At 36.3% G+C, this 21901-nt stretch overlaps 1 protein-coding gene across 6 annotated transcripts in view; it reads right to left on the reverse strand.

The window, feature by feature from the left end:
- The window catches only part of shf (Src homology 2 domain containing F), a 113680-nt gene that overhangs the window by 6110 nt on the left and 85669 nt on the right, over positions 1 to 21901 (reverse strand). The window contains exons 4-7 of one of the 6 annotated variants that reach the window (XM_088641300.1): positions 21756 to 21857; positions 12326 to 12463; positions 4570 to 4741; positions 3725 to 3844 (exon numbers count right to left, since the gene is read on the reverse strand). In XM_088641300.1, coding sequence (XP_088497426.1) covers positions 3725 to 3844; positions 4570 to 4741; positions 12326 to 12463; positions 21756 to 21857 — 532 coding nt within the window. Of the gene's footprint in view, positions 1 to 3724; positions 3845 to 4569; positions 4742 to 12325; positions 12467 to 21755; positions 21858 to 21901 lie in introns of all 6 variants that reach the window. The other 5 variants (XM_088641299.1, XM_088641302.1, XM_088641301.1 and 2 more) reach the window with 5 other exon arrangements.

Below are 21901 nucleotides of genomic sequence, written 5' to 3' on the forward strand. Positions count from 1 at the left end.
TTTTATATTCTTATATATTATATATATATATTTGCCTGTATATATTTGACCATGTCTACTGTAAGAAAATTCATCTATATATTTACCCACAGCAAGAAAGTCTGGCCTCTGTGGTACAACTGCACGCCTAGTGACAAAAAATAATGCAAAAAAGTTCTGGAGCATTAGATTTACAATTTAGACATAAATGAAAATGTAATTCTCTTTCTAAAATGAAAATACAAATACATGCTATTTCTAATATTTTTGTATAAATGCACATTTTAGAGCTGTAGCGACATGAAAGAAAGGACAGAAAATCATATAACCTATAAAATGAGCACAATGAACCCATTAAAAGCAATTAAATATTTTCAATGGTGTATATTGTTCCCATAAAATACATCAAATTGCTGAACAGACCTGTAAATTTCACAACTACCACATTCCTTTACATTCTTAAACAGTGATTTAAAGCCAGCCACAACCCACTATTATTAAAATTGTGATGGGGATATTAAACTTTCAATAAAAGTTCCCTCTCTATAACTTGACTTATTTTCCTGTTCTGCAGCTCTTACAGAGAAGGTTTGATTTCACATTATTTTAAAAAGAACATTCATGTATCAGATTAGTGGCAGTAGTTTGTTTCTTATTAATGAGCTTGTTCTATCACCATTCATTTGCTACTGGCTTCTTGAATCTTGAGAAAAAGCAGTTTATGACTATTATTTAGAATTTCCAGAATGTTCAGATAGACATAAGAAGCTAACTAGGTCCATAGGTTTCCATGCACAAACTGTTTGGTGGTTTGTCTGTGGGGAGCAAATAGCAGCTTTGCCTAGTTGCTTCAGTTCACAAAGAAAATATATATTTTTAAGCCTTGGGGAACACAGATAAGCTCCTGCTATAAGCTCCGCTTGTCGTTTTAAATCTCTCAACCAATCCCACACATACAGCTTTGAGCTACATAAGAGATTTGTTCTTCTGAACTGATTAGCAGGGGACAGTCTACTGTGAGCAAGGCCGATGACAGTACAAAGGGCCACACCTGTAACCTACACCGATATGAAAAATCCACCCGCACACCACTGCCCATATGTGCTGCTGAGAAAACTAATAATCATTTAATATTTACATATATGACCATCACTGGGGTATGCTTAACTGAGGATTCTGCTTTGTGAAGTCTGTTTATCATCCATATCCAACAGTGCAAAAAAAAAACAACAACCCGAGTCTGCCAACTGTTAATAGAAATGTCATTTACAGTTTTCCTTACTATTGCAAGGAGCATAAATCTCCTTGATAAGAATTAATTATAATTATAACACTTATTTCTTACGTCCTATTTTTACTCTTGCATTGTTCCAGCTTTTATATTACTTACATAAAGCCATAGTAATTATTTTATTTACATAGACATCTGAACATTATTCATACCAGGTCAGACTTCTCTTAAGAGTGGACCAAACTCTACTTATTTTGTAGCTTTCTTAATGGAAATCTGGCACAAACTAAACTAATCTTCTACCCAATCTTCTACCTAAGAAGAAATCTTCTATCCAAATGCTACTGTAGATGAGCTCACACCATTAATACAAAGGTCCATTGTTATTCAAATACATTGGCATTAGAGTCATTTCAGGCAGTTTTCACTATGCAATTTACCATGATTAGCTTTGTCTTCTGTAGCTCTTTTTTCCCCTTCTTTTAATATCTTTTTAATGATACCTTTGGTAAAAGCAGGACTGCTATGACAGAGTTTTCTAAAGATGCTTGTGAAACACCAGGACTTAGCTCTTTAGGATATTTCGTTAATCAGGGTGCCTGATCTTAAATATTTCTCAAGAAATTGATGTTCAATTATAAAAGGTTATGATGAAATTCAAAGCTTCTGAGCTTTAATTTTTTAAAACAAATAATGAGAATTGTGAACATGTTGTGCAATTAGGACTTTCTAACATCTACATGCAAGGACATAAGATTCACAAAATGAAAAAGGGCATAGCGTACCAAGGCACATTCCAATTCATTATAGCAGGCTCTGAATGTGACTTCAAGTAATTTAGCACAGAAAGGTAACAGAACCAAATGGACATCGGATCCATTCATCTTCATTTCTTAAGTCATAGTTCATATAAATATATATACAAATATCCTTAAGATTGCCAAGTCAATGACAGTATATCTAATTATCTTAGGAAACTGTGCATGCTACTTCACAGTCTGAGTCCTCACCAGCATTTGAAAACATGAACACTGCTGTGTTATTAGTCCAGGTACAATACACAACTTAAAACATTTAACATTTAAGGTTGACATCTCAGTCTTTCAATGACAGTAATTTTCTATAGTTTTATTTAAAATACTTTATCCTTTTCTGAGCTTCAATATAGTATGCTCCAATATTGATTCTTAGTAATTAAAATACAAATCCCTTGTGAAGTGCTAGACCCCATTACATAAACTTTGACTATAAACTTAACATCAACAAAATAAGGAAAATCATTCAAATGCATGGTATTACAACTTATAAAATCTAACTTCATCTTCTCCAAGTTCATCTGAAGTGCAAAGTGAATCCTAATTATATCACAATAGTGAGAAAACAGAAGAAGCCTAAATCTTGGGTTAGTGAGAATAAATTGCTTTGGAAAGCATGGTCTCTTCGCTAGCTGTCAAAGTCTTAAAGTGAAAAATATGCATCTGTACCTGCCAATCCTGCCTTTTGAAATTTAAAGTTACATTTTGCTTAATGAACTTCTTCAATGATATTACAAAATAAACTAGGCATTAAAATCAATTTCCCATACACAGGGCTATAGACCAATGGCTTACAAATAATGTGAGATTGAAGCGTGAAGTTTGCAATTTCTGAAGATTTATAACGAAGTTTGAAAGATGCCAAACTGCTGTGTTTACATTTTTTATTCCTGGCTGCTAATTGACCTTAGTCTTTGACAAAATCCAGAAATATTCCCAGTTATCTGATCAGTTAAAAGAAATACGAATGACAAGGAACAGTTCAGAAAACAAAACAAATGGAAGTCGGCCTAGAACCAAGAAGGCTCTTAAGAGACATGAACAATGTCTTCAAAAAGATAATGATGACTTAAACATGAACATGAAGTTAAACATGAACATCTCTTTTCACAACATATCCTAGGCAGGAGCAATACCCCAGAAACTGAAGTGAAAGGAAATTCTAATAAGACTAGTAGCATGAGGAGAATGAACTAATTACCAACAAAAGGCTGTATACAGAGATTCACTGTTAATCCTCTAACCTAAGGATTTATGTTTTAATACCAAAACTGGTTATTTAAAAAAAAATAGAGGAATATAAAAGTATCTGCTGTGATGGACAGGGTTGCCATGCAGAGTGTACTCCCACCTTGCATTATATGTTCTTGGAAAGACTCCAGGCTGGCGTGACCCTTATCAGGAATAATCTGATGGAAAGGATTATTGCCTGGATGAAAAAATAAATGCCTGCACAACTATCAAACTGTACATCGTGTTACCAATATATATTGTTCACAGACTTGGATGTGGAACACAAACTGTTAATATTTTTTCAATTTCACAAATGCAAAGCTGTAAAATTGCATCTGTTTTTAATAATTTGAATAAGAACTAATTTTTGTTCATTATAGACACTTTGTTGGGGCATTAACCATACACACTCCATACAGAAAAAGCTTAAGTGAAAGAATGCAGGCTGAGCACGGCAGAAGCTTACTTGAGGGAGAGAGAATAGTCGTTCTTGCTGGTTTCGCTGTTTCTCACCAGGTAGCTGGCCTCCTTGCACAGACGCAAAAGGTTCTCTGCATCTGTCCTGCTGATGGCGCCATGGTACCAACTGCAGCAGTGGAGAGAGAAGCAAATCACTCAGGAGCGAACTTGAGTTATTCAGAACCTGGACTGGAGAAAATGGGTGAAGACAAATAACTATCTGAAGGAGAAGACGTAAAACTATCAAGTTGAAAAATAAATGGTAAATAGCACTTAAGAAACAGAGAAGTGGCAGGTCAAGAAAGGATCAAATGGAGTTTGACATCAGACATCCGTTTACTGATTTCTGAATGTTCAGGAAATTTCTGGATATTTAAAAGTACAATTTTCGTGTCGTTAATGGAATTTCCCTGGTGATTTCAGAACCCATTGACAACTGGTTTTTCAAGATGGCAGAATGGGATGAAAATGAGCAATTTACTTTAGGATTAGAATACAAGCTTTAATCAAAATCCATTCACCAATACTCTCAGAACTGTTGGGCTTTGCAAACAGAGAGTCTTATGCAAACTATGTTAATAGATTGTGGAAAAGAGACAAGACTGCTAAGCAGTTCATAACCTGGAGAGAATTGTTATGAATTTGTGAGGTCTTGTAAAGAAATAAAACAGAACATGAAGACTTTAAATAAACAGAAGAATCACACCACAGTGTTAAACAAAAAAGAAAGCAGAATCAAGTATACAAATTGAACATTTGGTAGACCACAAAAGCCTGGCCAAAAATGGATACCATTCTACTCCTGTGAAACATGAAATTGCCTTGTATAACAAAGTAGAAGGAAGCACTTACAACTGGCTCTCAAGGGGAAGGGTGGGGTCGATGCGCTCTCCCAGGGAGGTGCCATGGTCCAGGGAGCCCAGCTTCGTACTCACCAGGCACCCACTTGAGTGCCGCTGAGGTGGGCGTGCCTTGCAGTCCTTGGTTGGTGACACGCGAGACTTCTCAACACCATCAAATTGAACTGGTGGTCAGACAGACACAGTGTTCAGGAAGACTAACATAGGTGAGCCTAACTGACCCCTTTCATACCACCGTTTCAGCTAGTAATTTCATGAGAAATGATAGCAATCTTCCTCGATTTCAAAAAGGACACAGTCTACACAAGCCATAAGAATTTATTAGATGATCTATTCTTTTAAGGAAGAATGCATCAGTACTTGTAGGCCTCCCTATCAATTGTACAATAGATGCATGGACAAATAAATGTTCTATAACATACCTCTAATATATATATATATTTGGGATTTATAGATATTTAAATATCACGTAAAGGTTATTTCCAACATGAAAAGCAGTAAGATAAAAACAATGTTTAGCTGTTGAGCCTTTCATGTGGAAGTAGGTGAGGAGGCTAGCAGGAATATAAAGCACAGGAAAACAAAAGAGGTGAGCAGAGGAGACAGTATCCAAAGGGAGATCGTGGGGGAGAGATGTGAAAAACTGAAATACGTAAATTGTTTAAAACTTTTTACTGATAATATGATAGAATATGACATATTTAAACTATTCGAAGAAAGGAATTAAATATCTTTACAATACTGTTTTTTTTACACATAATTGGTGGTGTCATTAATATGACATAAATCAAGTGTCATATTAAAATTTGCTGAAACAACCAGTTGCAGAAAAATGTTTTGAAGGAAGAGCCTTTCTACTCTCCAAACACAGGCAACAACCAGGTCTGCTGAAGCATGCAAAGCTAAAATGCAGCAGAATCAGAAGTGTTAAAATTAATCGCACACCCACAATTTTCCTTTGGCGCAAGTACAGACAAGTGCACAGGATGCATAGCAGTGTGCTGAAGACCATCGTCTGCATGACTTCCTTACAGTGGTTTGGAGAAATGATTCGTTTCAAGGGGGGAGATCCTGACATTTAACTCAACAATGCTGGAGGTTGGGTTCAGAGATGGCTCACCAAATCTGTTTAATTGATTACATTTCATCACCATGTGGAAAAGAGCGTCTTTAGTGGTTGCACATTCCTGCAGTTGCTGAAGTCAATCAAGCTACACTTAAAACACATTTTCACAGACATAAATTGTGCAAGCTGGATAATTTTAAATGGAGTACATCAAAGTTTGTCACTAATTGAAGGAAATTTAATACAGTTGCAATTATTTTTTCTTCCCTTCATCCAGTACTTCCATGATACCCTGTTTCAGGGATTTAATTACACTGAGTCAACAAATATATTTTGCAGAGGAAGAAGCTCTAAATCAAGAGAACAGAATCATACACCACAACACAGAGTAAAATGTATAGATTTCCTTTCTTGTGGATAGTATTAAAATCATTAGACATTCTATACAATAGTTATGCTTAGATCATATTTCTATTGCTGCAAAATCATCTCTTGAAAGCACAAAACTTCAGGTTAATATTTGTAATGACTAGCACTGGCCAAATACATTTTATACATTTGGTTGTTTTTTTTACTCTGCAATCAAACTGCTGTACAGGAATATTTGTCATTTTATTGAAAGTACTCATGCAGGAATATACGCAAACATCGAATCTCAGTTAAAGCAAACTGTTTTAAAGAATCAGAATACAGTTCAAGTTTGATCTGTGCTCACACTACTACTTCTAATACTATTGACATTTAGTTTCAGCATCAACAGCACACCCAAAGTCTTCCTTTAGATTAAAATGTCTGTGGTTCGAATCAGTTCTTGCTTCCCTTTACAAACCACCAGGGGTCGCCCTCTACCTCTTGTCTACAGGATTTCTAGACCTGTATTTGAGCTTTTTCTGACTTCACAGATATCTAATGCAATGCATGGAAAGTATCTTTATTACATGAAGAACATGCTTTTTACAAATTACTTTTCAAATGTCTCAGATGTTTTCCCACTTTAAAGCTGTGAGATGCAGGTAACAGGGTCTTCTGTTGGAAGCATTCAACTGACAGTCTCTCCACATCACACTGACAGATGAGTTACTTCTTACACCTCCATGGTTTACATGACATCTGTACTCTGAAATGTCTAGAGCAATAACCACGATGATTATATCAAATGCAGCTTTTTGCACCTGCTAAACACTACAATAGCTACAGGCTGACAGAACCACACAGAGCTGAAATGTAGAAAACACCTTTGAAATGCTCCAGCACTGAGTAGAAACCCAGAAGAACTGGAATTATCAATATTCCCACTGTAGTGACTGGGCAAATACTATTCCTGTTTCTAATGTATGTGTTATGCACAAGTGAGGTTGTCAGTTTCCATGGAAACTGGGGAAATGTGTGAAAAGGATACTGTCACAACCTTCCGGTCAGCATTGAAGGAAATATGACAATGTAGTACTCTATAGGGACTGTGTGATCACCACTGCTGAAGCTACTATTCTTCTGAACTCATAACAGACGTAACAGTGGAGCATCAAAACTACATTTATAAACTGCGGTGTACTTAAAAATAACTCAGTTCTTTCTTGTTCAAAGAAAAAGGCTACTAGTATTGAAGTGATTTTGTTAAATGCACCCCAGCATATTGATATTCACAGACAAGCTTGAATAATTATGCAAAATGTGAATTTTACATGCAACCTCTCTGTGAACCAATCTCGCATAACACTGAATTGGAAAGCACAAAGTCTATTATGGCTCAGGCTTTGGCATGTGAAGAAAAAAAAAAACTTGAAAAATTCCAAGCTCAGAAATGGTTTACCAAACAAAAGCACAATGTATGCTCATTGGACAGGGACAGTGCTTACATAACTCTCCTTTACTGATGGTGGAAGAAAATTAACGGTTGCATAAATTCCTGGCCTGTCCTGAAGAACTAACATACCACTTTCTTTTTTCATATTTCCAAAATAAATGAAAAAGAAAATAGCTGCACTTACTATTTATTTTCAAGTTTTCATCCTACAGTTCCAAAGGAAAGTTAAACTGCTGACATTGCAAAGGCAAACTAGACTGCTAATCATATTTATAGAAACTCAACTGTTAAAATTCTAAAGCCTTTTTCACCTTTGTCTTCTTTCTCTAAGGCAACCCACTTCAGGGAGAAAGAATTACTAAATGCATAATTTCCCAATCCAATGAAATGTACTAGTGTGATTTCTGGATTTCACTATAATTTAAAACCCTTTTTGGTATTCAGTTTGTGTCAATTTTAAAGGCTAATATTTCTTTTTGGGAATTGTGTCTATTGGTAAATCTATGCTTTAAAATTCAAATATACCTGAAAAAAGAATCCTATGTCCTTCTACCAAGAGAATATAATACAGCAATGATAATATAAAAGCAATTCAAACGTTAGCATTTCTATGTTTTTTTTTAATTCATTCATGTTTATTTCAGTTTGTTTCAAGTCCACACATTTTAAGCTACACTGTTGAAGTTAATACTACAGTATGTACCTTTAAAAAGTATGACAAAGATAGTTTAATCTGGAAAGGAGTTTTTCCCCCAAAAGAAGCTTCATAAGAGTAAACAACATGCCCTTTCAACACCAGCATTATAGTGCAGAATCAATTTAGTCAGTCCTACTGGACCCACCTGCGACTCGGATCAGAAGGTTATATGAAATGACTTATGTGGCACAAAACACATCCTGAAAACTCCAGCAGCTAGGAGTGCTTGCATCAGCCAAGATCTGTTTTGCAACATGACAGCATCTTGGAAATGCACAATGCAATGCTGTGGTCTGCATGACAGGTCTGTTCTTAAGTTGGGACTGCTCTCTTCAAACTGTCTGCCCATAAAGGCCAGCCTTCTTCCTGTCACTATCCTGACGGAGCTGGGTCACCTTGGCCAGATGGCAACATAGCACAGTAGGAAGACAAATGCGATCGCCACCAACCCAACCCTTGACAAGTCTGCCCTTTTCATCCTCAAGGACTGGGAAGAGAATGAAAGGAGACTTGAATCCAGAAGTACAGCACTTCAAAGTTTATATGGTTTTTAAATACTATATACCATAGAAAATACATGATAAACGTGCCTGTTATTTTTTCTTTTGAATGGGTATACTTTGCTAAAAGTGGTTAATCAGGAAAGAAATGCAACATACATTTAGACAAAAATAGGTATATCATTTGGTAGCAGTTAAAGCTACCATGTTAAAAACTTATTAGCTTATTACTTATTAATATGAGCAGACTACACCAAAGGTCGACAGATTCCTAGTATACAACTGCAGGCTCTTACACAGGCCATGACTCACTGGCACTGGCAAAGACTGTTTGCATATCAGTGTACTGTGGCAAGTGATTGTTACGGCAGTTGAAAATGCAGACAGACTTGGCTAGAGGTTGCTTTTGAAGTAGAGGTGAACTTTCCTCGTCTGCCAGTGGCAGGCTAACATCGTGTGAGAAAACCGGATCATGGTGTCACATTGCTGAGCGAGTCTGCTTATGATCAAAGGCCAGAGGCCCTTCCACCCCAGTGCAGAAGCCTAAGCATCAGGCTTTGTTACTAAACTAAAAGAGGGGTTAATATGCAACAGAACTTCACATCAGACACTAAATAAACCCCATAGACCACAAAGGCAAGGGGAGGCATCTTATCCACGTCTGGAAGCAAAAACACTTCCACACTCATGCAGGCACACAGAAAAAAACATTAACTCAAAATCTTGTGAAATTGGATTTAGGACTTGTCAATAGGACCAGTAAACAAACTGAACTGTGGGGCAACTGAAAGCATCCAAACGATCTGAGCTCTGTCACAATAGGTGACTTTCTTTAATGCCTGTGAATCACTTTAAGAAAATTACTGGTAAAGCTATTGTTTGAAAAAAGTAAGCAGCACTACACTTAGTTAAGACAGTTTGATCTTTCCAATACATAGCTAGTAAGCTTTGTAACTCGAATACAGGAATTAATTTAGCATTTCAAATGAAGCACAGCTGTTTGAATTTGTAATGATATCAACAATATACATGTAGATTTTTGATTTTCCACTTGCACACTTTCAGAACATTTCAATTAAACACACTGAATGCACCGTTAATATGTGCATAGATATAAAATTAACTGTCATTCCAATTACTTGATTGAGATCAAATCTTCTTTGTTTAATTAGACTCTTGTATTTGAGTAACAAACTAGGGGAGAGGTGTATATTTATATACTGATAAAGCACAAGGCCTGTATGACACAGAAATAAAATATATCAAATATATTTCAGAAATAAACTTCTGTTTTTCACCCTAAAAATAAAGTGCAAGAACAAATGACCTCTACCATTCAATACTACTTTGAGCTGTAATGGAAAGACACAGAACACTACAATTAGTGGAATGGATGCTGCGATAAGTAGTATAAACAGATGAAACTTGAAATACAGGGAAGCCAAATCATTTAAAAGTCAATAAATATTTCATTTTTTACAAAACAGAACTTGATCAAAAGTCAGTGTAACATTCCAAAACAAGATCAATATGATTTCTCGAACCAGGTTATTTGGGGTTATGAATGTATATTGGTTAATACTGGGCTATGTAGCAGGCACAGACAAAAAATAACATGCAAGATTCCTAAAACAAATGAAAATCAGATTAATTCCCCTATTGCCCATATTCTAAGTTTTGAACATCACAGTATAATAAGTTGGATACAGACGCCACAGTTCAAAGATAAACACATTGCATTTTTCTAAAAATCAGAAATGAAACCAAGAAACAAAGTCTTCTCTTTAACATATTGCATTGACTTGAGTGTATTTTTCCTGCTAAAAATGTATTACATTTTACGATTACCTTGATTGCCCAAGCAAAAAAAAAACATTGGGAAGAAACGTTGAGATTGGGAAGTGATGAGATTGTAATGAGCCCTAAAAGTCCCTAAAGAATGATAGCTGTCCAATAGCAACAGTACACATAAAAGAAACTCTCATTACAAAGTTTTCACCAATCCTTACAATTGAGGATTGATAAAGAGGTACATCCTTTTATTTCAATTTAACACATCTAGAGCCATGTGTAATGTTGGTAATGACAGAGAGGGTCTGAAATATCCTGTTTGAAAGAACATTTTAAACAAAGTCACCTTAGTTGCCAAATGAACTAGACAAATGACACGCAGATGCTTAAAAACTCAGGTTATTGGTAAATTAAATTATTTTTGCTGTCTTTAAATTGCAACCTTTGTGTTATAACAGTTTAACTATTTGGTTAATTAGGACTTATTGGGGTCAAGTTCATAAGACTAATTTTATCCAGTCACATGTGAATAAAGGGGGAGAAAAACAAAGGTAACCATTTACTTTCCCAGAAAGACTGCAAAGTTGGCATGGCTAAAAGTGCATTACAGCTCACCTTATTCTTTATATGTAGTTAAAATGATAGGATATGTTGTAGACACAGCAATGTGCCATTAAACATCAATTAAATCACAGTGTTTCAACTTCATAAGATTTTCATTAGAGAAATCCCAGCAGGCTGTATTTCAGTAAACTTGCAAAATACATCACAGTCAATTAGGACTGCTATTACTTTCCATCTTCATTCCAACTGCTCAGATGAGCAGACCAACAACTGAATGTCCTGAGCAAGCACGTGTAATTGAGCATACAGAGCTTTCAGCTGTAAGTCTCACACACTGTAATCCTATACTCCTCAGGTCTGGAAGAATTTAACCAAGAGAAACGATCGCATTACACCCCCCCCCCCAAAAAAAAAAACTACAAATCAAAACCTCATGCTACTTTAAAAGCCCATGAAGTCACACTCTAATCCCAGTGTGCAGCTTTCAAATAATCCTACTAAACTGGAAATGGATATACCTCATGGAATAGTTAAGAGGGGGGATGTTGGGAAGATTATGGAAGAACCAGAAGCCAAATGAATCATTCTGGCTTTGGTGCATCTCTAGCATGAATGGACCAGTTATGTTAGTGTCCCTTTAACTCTCTCATACAGGCCATTCCACTTTGTGTAGCACCAGTCACCTACAACTTCAGTCATCTGAAGATGCACTTTGTTTCATTCAATTTCTCATTTCTTCTAGAGAAACAAGATGCAGAAACACTAAACATCCACGCATGGGATCGAAACAACAAAAGTAATCCCCCTATCTGCTGGCAAATTTTCTTATGGATAGAATGTAGACTATTTATAGGCTTTTGATGGGGAAAAAAGGACATTGTACAAATTACACAGACTGCATTCTCAATACCACCTGTCATAACATTTCTCAGAATTTAAAGGTGATTTTCAAATCCACTACTTCTGTTATAAAAGTATAAAACAAATACAAATTATGAGGATGGCCATGAAATCAATAAAACATGTTACAATTTTACAGTAAGGCTAAGGCTCTTTCTATGTTTTAAGTGAGTTTTTTTACCTATAAATAATATAGCACATTCATATTCTACACAGAACATTGAGATGGGAAACTACAGCAGTCAAATAAGAACAAAAAACTTCATCTAAAGATACAAACTGGTAGTAATTGGTACCAGAAAGATAACTGACAGTCACTGCTACACAGACAACACAATTCTAAGCTAATTTAAATAATCCAGTTCTTTCGACTCCACTGTGGGCAAGCATGAAGGGGGAGCAGGGCTCGGGAGGAGGCACACCCACCGTGGTGATCGTCAGAGGAAGACTGGCCAGGCGACGGCTGGGAGGGCTGAGGGGGGGCTTCTCCGCCGTCTGCAGGGGGGCTGCTATTGAGCTGACCTACCGGAGGGGGCCATGGCAAGTCCTTGATCACTTTAATCTCTACTGTAAGCAGTACAAGTCCGCAGCACAGGAGGGAAGCACCACAAGGCAAAGAAAGAGAGGGGGGGGAAGAGAGAGTATAATGAGAATAGGAAAAATCAGCAGCCACAGTGAGTGCAGAAAGGTTGCAGTTAAACTCGGAGGAGACAGGAGAGGAGGGAGGCTTGTGAAGAGGCTGCTTCAAGAGGAATGGACACTTCCACATGAGAGCAGCTCTCGTCAGTGTCAGTCCAGAGCTCCACTAGGCATCACACCATAGAGTCTGCCGTGAGGAAGTGGGTCTTTCACAAGACGCTCAAGCTTTGTTGAAGTCACATGGATTCAATTAATGCATTCAAATTCAAATAAACTCTTAGGCACATAAGAATAACTTGCAATTAAGCAAAAAGGTCTGAAAAGCCTAAATTGTTTAGTTCTAATTTATCGCTCTGAAAATGGTGGCAGTTGGAACACTGTGTGAAGTGCCCATAAACTCTCGACCCCTGGATGCGCTGTTGGAGCCAGATTGCTGAGCTGCACAATTCCATGGTAAAAACAGTGAAGATCAGAACCATGTGAAATTCTCAAGGTTTTCTTTACTGTCCCCATAGCACGACTTCGTTATGCCTAGATACTGCACTTTTCTTTAAATATACAGCTTTTGAAAGCAAACTAGTTTTAAACAGAATTTCCTTAATGGCTTGTTCACATTTAAGCAAAGAGGTCTGGAGTGTAAATCTTTTGCTGTTATGCCAGCAGAATAACATTTAACAGGGTACAAACAGCTAAATTTAAGTTCAAATCTGGGCTTAGAAGGCAAACATTTTCTAAATGTTTTAGTTAAATTAGGTAATAAATAAATACATACATTTCACATTCTTTTTTCACTGTTTTCATGTCTATGTAAGAAGGTAAAAATGAAATACTGGAATCTGTAAAATGGCACTCATTATTGAAATATGAAAGAAAGTCACAAAAAGTACTCTCAACTTCTCCACAATTTCACGGAAAAGAGAAAAGAAAGCATATCATTAAATCTACAGATAGTTCTAATTCTATTCTTTCTTTAAGTTAAGGGATCTGTCATTGAAGAAAGGGCCATAAAATGCATTTGCTTTCGGCTGGACAATTGTTACAGTACATTAAACTAACATTTAGATTTGCATTCTGTAAAAAAAACTAAAAGATTTTGGGAAAAAGGTGAAAGGCAAGAAAGGTGAAAGTAGATTAAATCCGGTTGGGAAAGCAACATATTTCAGGACTATAATGCTATAATTCCCTTTCCTCAAAGCTGTGGCAGTAAATGGGCTGAATTAGAGCGATGTTAAGGTCAGACTACCATGCAGTTGGTTGTTCTGACAGCAAAACTAATAAGCATGACAGTAGGGTAAGCTGCTCGCAGCAAGGCATTTAATGTTAATACTGTAATTCACATTTCCCTCTATAGAGTACAGTGTAATTAATTTAGAGAATAACAATGCATTGCAATGGCCCCTACTTCCCCTAAGGAAGCCCGATTTCAATTTTTATAGGTCAAATACAGTTTTAAAAAGGCCTCTTTTACAAACAAATGAACTTTACACCATAAGAAGATGCTTAAGCTTTTTTAAAATTTCGCTGTGTACATTAGAACACCTAGTTATTTAAAAACAATTGACCAATTACAGCATGCATTATAAAGGCCTTTATGTGGTAAAAAATGATACGCATTGCCTTGTATTTCCTCCATAATTAAACAATAGTGCTCCAATATGTTATTTATGCGAGACCGGTTAAAAAAAACAACAGAAATAGATTCACAAGCAAAAATAAAGGTTTTGCATCAAAGTGTTCTATGAAGTAAAATATTCCAAAATGCATTACCACCTTCAAAACTAAGAAGAATTAAAGCCGAGAGTGCAAAAGTACAGCAATGAGCACTGAATGAAATTAGTGAAGACATTAAATTTGTCAAATCATTGTGCGTTTCTGTTACTAGACCAAAACAGGTCAAATATATGCATGAGTAACAAAGGTGTGTACTCTTAAAACAGACCTTGAAAACCACACAAAATACATGCGATGTTTCCCTGACAATACAATTCCTAAAGTTATAATTCAGGGCTTTTAGGTGCAGTATGTGTTCAGTTTCAGCTAGTAGTTTATGTAAGACACTTATTGTGATGACATAATTGTCAGCACAGCAATGCCCAGGGTGTGTTCTATATTTTAAGTAGGTCATTCCCAGCTGTGGGGGATCAAGAGTGAAATTAAAATAATTACAACTACTTTCAAAACCATTACATAACCAAGTCATGTTAAATTATAACAGCTGAGATTCAGAGCAGTTTTTGGTGACAAGTATTGTAAATTCAAAATGCTTAGCATGATATACATGTTGGTCAACTATCAAAACTCAGCTCTAAAAAATTTAAATCTATTATGCTTCCAGACAAAGCAAGTCAACTTAAAATTAAATCATCAAATCAACTCTTTCAGTCTGTTGTATAAAAAGTAAATACTGCCTTATTAATTTGAGAGAAATAAAATGATTTAGGAGAGGCAATTGAGATGTAACTAGCTGTAACTGATTCCATTAATAAAGATAAAAATGAAATCTGTAAGTAATCTGTTTACATTTATATACAGTGCACCCCATGTAAAAAAGTAAGTACACCCCATGAAAAGGTGTGTGTTTTTTCATATATTTGCATGTATGGATATTTGATCTTCATTTCAACAACATGATCTCATTTAACAAATAAAAATGAACATTATTCTTTGCAATAATTTATTCAACAAAAGAAAAGTCAAAAATGCAATTGCCTGCTGTGGAAAAAATAAGTAAACCCCCTAGCTTCAGCAGCTGGTGTTGCCCCCTTGGGCAGAAATCACTTCTTGTAGGCGTTTCTTATAATTGTCTACCAGTCTCCTACATCCACTTGAAAAACGTTTTGCCCACTCCTCCTTACAGAACTCTTTCAACAGTATGATGTTTGAGGGCTTTCTTGCATGTACTGTCCGCTTAAAGTCCCCCCACAGCATTTCTATGGGGTTAAGATCTGGGCTTTGACTTGGCCATTCCATAACCCTCCAGTTCTTCTTTTTGAGACATTCTTCTGTGGATCTGCTTGAGTGTTTTGGGTCATTGTCTTGTTGCAAGGTCCACTTACAGTTCAGCTTCAGCTTTTTGACAGATGGCCTCACATTCTCCTCAGGTACTCTCTGGTACAATGTGGAATTCATGGTTGACTCTATGGTGGCAAGGTGGCCAGGCCCTGAGGCAGAAAAGCAGCCCCAAACCATAATGTTTCCACCGCCATGCTTTAGTTGGTATGAGGTTCTTTTGGTCAAAGGCAGTTTTTGGTTTTCTCCAAACATGACACCTGGCATTGTGGTCAAACAGCTCTACCTATGTCTCATTCATCCAGACCAATAGTCTAATAGTCCTGATTTTCACCTAGGTGTTGTCTGGCAAACTTCAGTCGTGCATCTATATTCTTTTTTTGAGAGCAGAGGCTTCTTCCTTCCTGACCTCGCGAGTAGGGCAAAGTTGTGCAGTGTGTTGATTCGATGCACTTTGACATTGACTAGGGCAAGACTTGTCTGTAAATCTATTGATGTTATCCTGAGGTTCTTGGAGACTTCCTGCTGCATCTTTCAGTCAGCTCTTGGGCTGAGGCTGAATTTGGTGAGACAACCTGGCCTGGATATATTGCCAGTGGTTTAAAATTTTCTCCATTTGTAGATGATCTTTCGGACAGTGGAGTGATTGACTACAAAACCCTTCCCAGACTCATAGGCATCAACAATCTTTCTTCTGAGGACCTCATAGAGCTCTTTTGATCTTGGCATGATATAGCCACACACCTCAATTGCTAAGACCAAACCAGACCACAGGTTTCTGATGTTTATTTAAGGTAGTGCCCTCCCAGTTACTCTCTAGTGATGTTTAATCATTTGCACCTGTTTTGGTGCACCTGACTCTAATTTTAGGCATTTGATGCAATGATAAAGGTAGGGTTGTACTAACCTTTTTTGCACAAGGAAATTGCATTTCTGTTGATTTAAATAGTAAAAATGAGTGCAAAATGTAATTTTTCTAACTTAGATCACCTTTATCCATCAGTATTGTTGAAATGATGATCAAATATCCTTTTGTCCACAAATGTAAAAAAAGACCAACCTTTTCATGGGGTGTACTTTTTCACACACTGTATAACATAAAAGCAAAGAATAAAAGGCAAGTTTCAGCTGTGGAGCCTTCATCAGGCATGTGGAGCTGTGCGTGAGGATAGAGCCCACAGCTGAAACATACCGTTTCACACTTCTCATTTTCAGCATGAAATTAACCTCTACCTGTTTCTTTGCATATCACAGTTCCCCTGTTTAAATTAAAAAAGGTAATCTAAAACCATTGACAATTGAATTGATCCGCATCCAAACGTTTTGTTTTGTTTTTTCCCCAAGGGCAGCAGTGCCTATCATTTTTAACACGTATATGAAAGGGCACAATGTCTCCTATTGTCAAATTTGTCTTTATCTAGTCCATACCGCATTAATTTCGCAGAGATTTGGGAACCTCTTGAAAAGGAGAGTTTCTTCTCAAGGGGTTGGTCCTGACAAGCACATTTGAAAATAAACAAAGAAGAGTCTGATGAAAGCACATCTGCTCTGCTGTTGTTTGCAGTATGAATCAACTGGGCACGTGACTTGCTCCTCTGTTTTGGCAGCACTTCACAAAGCACATCCTCTAATGGGTTTTTCTGCCAGCTGAAGCAAAATGGTTAGCCTTTGATTAATTGAAGCCCCATTGAGCGAATGTCTTTATTACATCTTTTCTGAGGTTGATGTTCATGTTGAAACCAAAGACAGCCTTGAGATGGAGAAGGTATCTCCATTTATTTTTTAAAGCAGACTGCTGATCCACAGCATGTATTGTTTTTTGTAGTTATTTCTCAGTATAATCACAATTTTTTTATTTTAATTACCAGGTTATAATTGAGGGATAGCTAAATTTAAATAATTCTCCATAAATTATATAAAAACTTATTGGATAGTATTTAATACATTACAAGCATACTCAAAATGCTTCTCTTTAATCCAAGGACAACTTGTGCTGCATACTGAACAGAACTAATTGGGTTTGTGATCATTTGTCGTGTTGGTATATGGCTTAAATATTAATCTTATGCAATTTGTCATAATCTCAACTATCCCAATTCTCCAATATAGCACGATATGTCTTAATTACGTCACTTTCTTTTATATCCTGCAACCCCAGTAACCAAAACCAGCAGAATTGCATTGCCTAACATTCTTTACCAACATTAAAGTCAAAGACTGCTTATATCAAAAACATGACGCAATGTGAAATTCCTCCCCCTTCTTGTCTCTTAGAAAACGAAAAGGACCAAAATCTATGTAAATACCAAATATATTGAAATAATGTAATTAAATCTTATATGAGGAAGGGGTGCTGCTAAAAAAATCCATAGTTTATGAGAGTAACCACAGTATATCTTTGGTGACTCTTATTTATAGAGGAATAAGATTTAGGCACTACAGTTCTTAAGTTTTGTGAAGGAATCTTGGGTGAAACAAACCAATTAGACTGTTTTCACTCAGTTATATTTTCTGTTCACGTTATTATAATGAAAATACTTTTATTTGACTCGCAGAAGAGCAAATAGTTGACATGGTTAATTCCACTGGCTGACCATAGGCAGATGGATAGTTGGATTCCACAAGGCCACTAGGGAAAATGGAAATGCTGTCTGACTATCTGAAGGGAGAGCTGGGAGCCAATGATTCTTGTAGGCAATGTGTCTGAGCAGAGATAAGCAATGACACCCAAAGCCTTAATGCAGCAGACACAGTTATGCACATGAAAGAAGTATGTCAGGAAGGTTATCAACATGGGAAAATTAAAACGAGTACGGAATGACAATGATGCGAGATTTCACGATTTAAAAGAAGATGAAAGACAGTTGTAATTGAAATGGATGTTCAACCATTATGTGGAACTTTTTCAGCTATCAAGTGACACTCTAGCAGAAGCCCATTTCGTTCCCCTAGACAATTTAAAAAATAAGCATATAACAGACAGTATATGGGCTGTCCAGGCCTAGAGCTGGCTACCAATGCATGAAGTAGTTCTGTCTCCTTTCAAGTGTGATTTAGAGTGTACTCTAAATTTACTGAGTGAAATATTATGTACACTCATTTACTGAGTGTACATAATATTTCAGGCTGAAAAACCAAGAGAAAAAAGTCAGTGAACAGCACATGGCTAAAGATTAAATAACACCTTTGTTTCACTTTGAGGTATTCTTGTGTTTCTGAATGTGTGTAATACATTAAGAGAATAATGTATCCCCCAGGTCTCGGAAAAACAGATAGTTGATACTATTGTGCTGATTGAAGGGACACGTTTTGCTTCATCTTTCTGACTTGTCTCATCAATCATTGATGGATCAGCTGGGGAAAGCACAGGGTCAAACGGATACATGAATCATTAACTCTGCTTGTACAGCACTTCCCTGAACATGAAACGAAGACTTTGTAATAATGGAGACAAACATGCACCAAGTCAGTACAAAATGCTCATGTGGGAAGACAAAATCTACTGCAGAAGACACTGGACTGAATAAGTGGTTCTGAGATCCAGACCTCCACATGTCCTTGGTTCTATCATGTGTTTGAAACATTTGTGCTTTTTATGGTTTGATCTTGTCAGTCTACTGAAGGTTTTAATTAAATAATTACACAAACATACCACATATACATAACATATACATAAAAATACAAATTTACATCTGAACAAGTATTCTACTCAAGTCCAGCTTAGTTTGTACAGTACCACATATTAGAAAGGTAATTATTTATACTGGTAGTAAAAATGTAATATTATGATAAGGTCCACTTTCACTAATCACTTGGCTGCTTTGTCAATTTTTGAAAAAGCAGTTGGCATTAAAAACAAGATCCAAGAGCTATTGCAGAAGTTAATGATATGATCTTCTGGGATTGCAAAGAGAATATTTTTAAGCAGGAAACCAATGGAGAAGAACCCAAGAGTAAAACTATTTGTTTTCAGCAAAAATATTACGAAATGATACTCATTGCGTTTTGGAAATTTGGGGCGTTTGTATAATTGCATCTGCCCAGCTGCTGAGCTCTATAGATTGGTGATGATAACCTGCTCTTACTTAACCTGGTGGGAGAGGTGGATATGTGATACTGAGAAACGACAGCCATGCTGCTTGCTGCGATAACCTCAGTTTAACATCTGACTTTAAAGCCTTTCTAGCGATTCCTGTACAGGCTCGCTTTCTGCCTCTGTCACCCCATATCTGTCATAAACAGCAGTCGCTTGGCACCAAGTGAAGACAGCTCCTCTGTGCTGAAATGGAATCTGACCAAGACCTGTATTCTTGATACAGATAGGCTGCTCAAAATGGTACATCTCCATTTCTGTTATAGACAATTGAACAAAATAGTATAAGAGAATCTTTATCTAAGAACAATGTCTTTAGCCAAGCATAGCTTCATGTATTCTATCATTTAAGTGATCCTGATCATGCTATTTAATTGGGTGATACCAAGAATTACTGAACTCTGAAGTAGCTTATACTGTACATACCAACCACTTAGTATACCAAAGACACTGAATAGTGCTCTTATTTCACAAAGCTAATTGCTGTAATCCAAAATTTACCTGAAGCATTAATTGGAAATTCTACAGAGTTTACCTGTAATCTACCTGTAATGGAAAAAAAAAGGTTGGAAACCCATGGCTCTCAACAAAATCTAGCAAGGTTTATCATGCTTAAGAATGTTGGTTCAAACTTGTTTCTTGCTGACAGATTTTGCCATATTTTTAAATACCATATTTTCATAATTGTATGAAAGCCAACTTAATTAGAATTTGGATTTATAGGCTGTCTAAACTGCAGGGGTCCTGAGCAGAAAAAAACTATATTACAAATAAAGATCGCCAATAAAATTTCTAGCATGTGCAACAAGATTAAAGAGGATAAAAAGAAGCAATACCAAAACAAATTCCAAAAAGTTCCTGCTCTAAAGAACAATTAAAGTGAAAAGGGGAGATGCCTTTTTTTGGTATGATACATTAGGGTTGCTTTCAACCATTGTCAATATCACTGCTTTTCAAAAATAAAATCAATTAGGAGCTCAACATGAAATAAAATGTATCATGAAATGAAGAATGAAAACTACTTTTAACAGATGCTTTTGAAGTTTGAAAGAAAACAGCCAAAGCGAACATATGATCTAACATATTAAATTTATGCAAGTATACCTTACAGTAAGGTCAGACACACAGACATTATAAAACAAAGGAAAATAGCCGCTGATTAAATGACAGATAAGGAGAACAGTACAGTAGATCAAATCAGAAAAGGGACATTAGATTTTCAAACTAACTTGTGAGAGTTCTTTGGCACACTAAAGCTGACGGAGATTGTTGTAGCTTGATTTCACATTCCATGCAGCCTCCAGAAAACATATTTAATCCTGATTTGTACAGTGTCCTATTTTATGTTAGGATATCAGTACCGTGCTAGTGTTTTCATGCTTCTTAGCAGAGTGGATGAGTTCAGACAGATTCATAAAGCAAGTTCTTGCTTTCTATCTCTTTCTTTTCCCCCCATTATGCATTTTGTCACTATAACTTAAAATAGCACAACTGGCATCTACATTCTTAAAAGGAGAATTCAACAATATTAGCTTATTAACAATTATTTAGCTTGTGCAAAATAATTAGAAACTTTACCCTATAAAATGTTTATTCAGGTCTAGGACTCTAAAAAAGAAAATACAATACATTTTTTAGATTACTGAAACAAAGAAAAAAATTCTTCAAAGGTCCTTTATTTCTTTAGATTTCTGGACATATTCAAGTAGATCACTTTTATATGAAGATTTAATTAAAAATAGTATCTCCTTTCTTTATCCAGCTGATGAGCCTGAGTAATAATTATACAAAGCACTGCCCTGGTTTTCATCCCTGCTTCATAAAGATGCTTTTAAAATCTGCATTGCTTCCAGCACGTATCAGAGACATGCTGACAGGCTCACTTGCTCCAGTCCGCAGTAATTATTCTGCGTAGTTACAAGCCACCACACAGTGCAATAGTGAAATGAAAACTGCCTATAGTGGAGACAATAAAACTGCTTTAATAAATTAATTCTGAAACCAGACTGGCACTGGCCTTTATAATTGATTTCTACTAAACACTGAGGAATGTGATTATAAACGCAGGCAGAAAAAAACAGACAGACAGATGGGCTCAAACACACTCCTATGTACCTGTGTGGGCTTTAGAGACGTTGTCCTCTTTTCTCTCCCAAGGCTCAGATCCAATGCAAGTTACAGCGCCCCCGTAGCTAATGCAGTTATAACAAAGCAGAGCTGTTCAAGGAAAAAAAAATGACAAAAAACCTTTCAGTGATTTA

Source organism: Lepisosteus platostomus, chromosome 7 (assembly GCF_059453375.1).
Source record: "Lepisosteus platostomus isolate fLepPlt1 chromosome 7, fLepPlt1.hap1, whole genome shotgun sequence".
Taxonomy (NCBI): domain Eukaryota; kingdom Metazoa; phylum Chordata; class Actinopteri; order Semionotiformes; family Lepisosteidae; genus Lepisosteus; species Lepisosteus platostomus.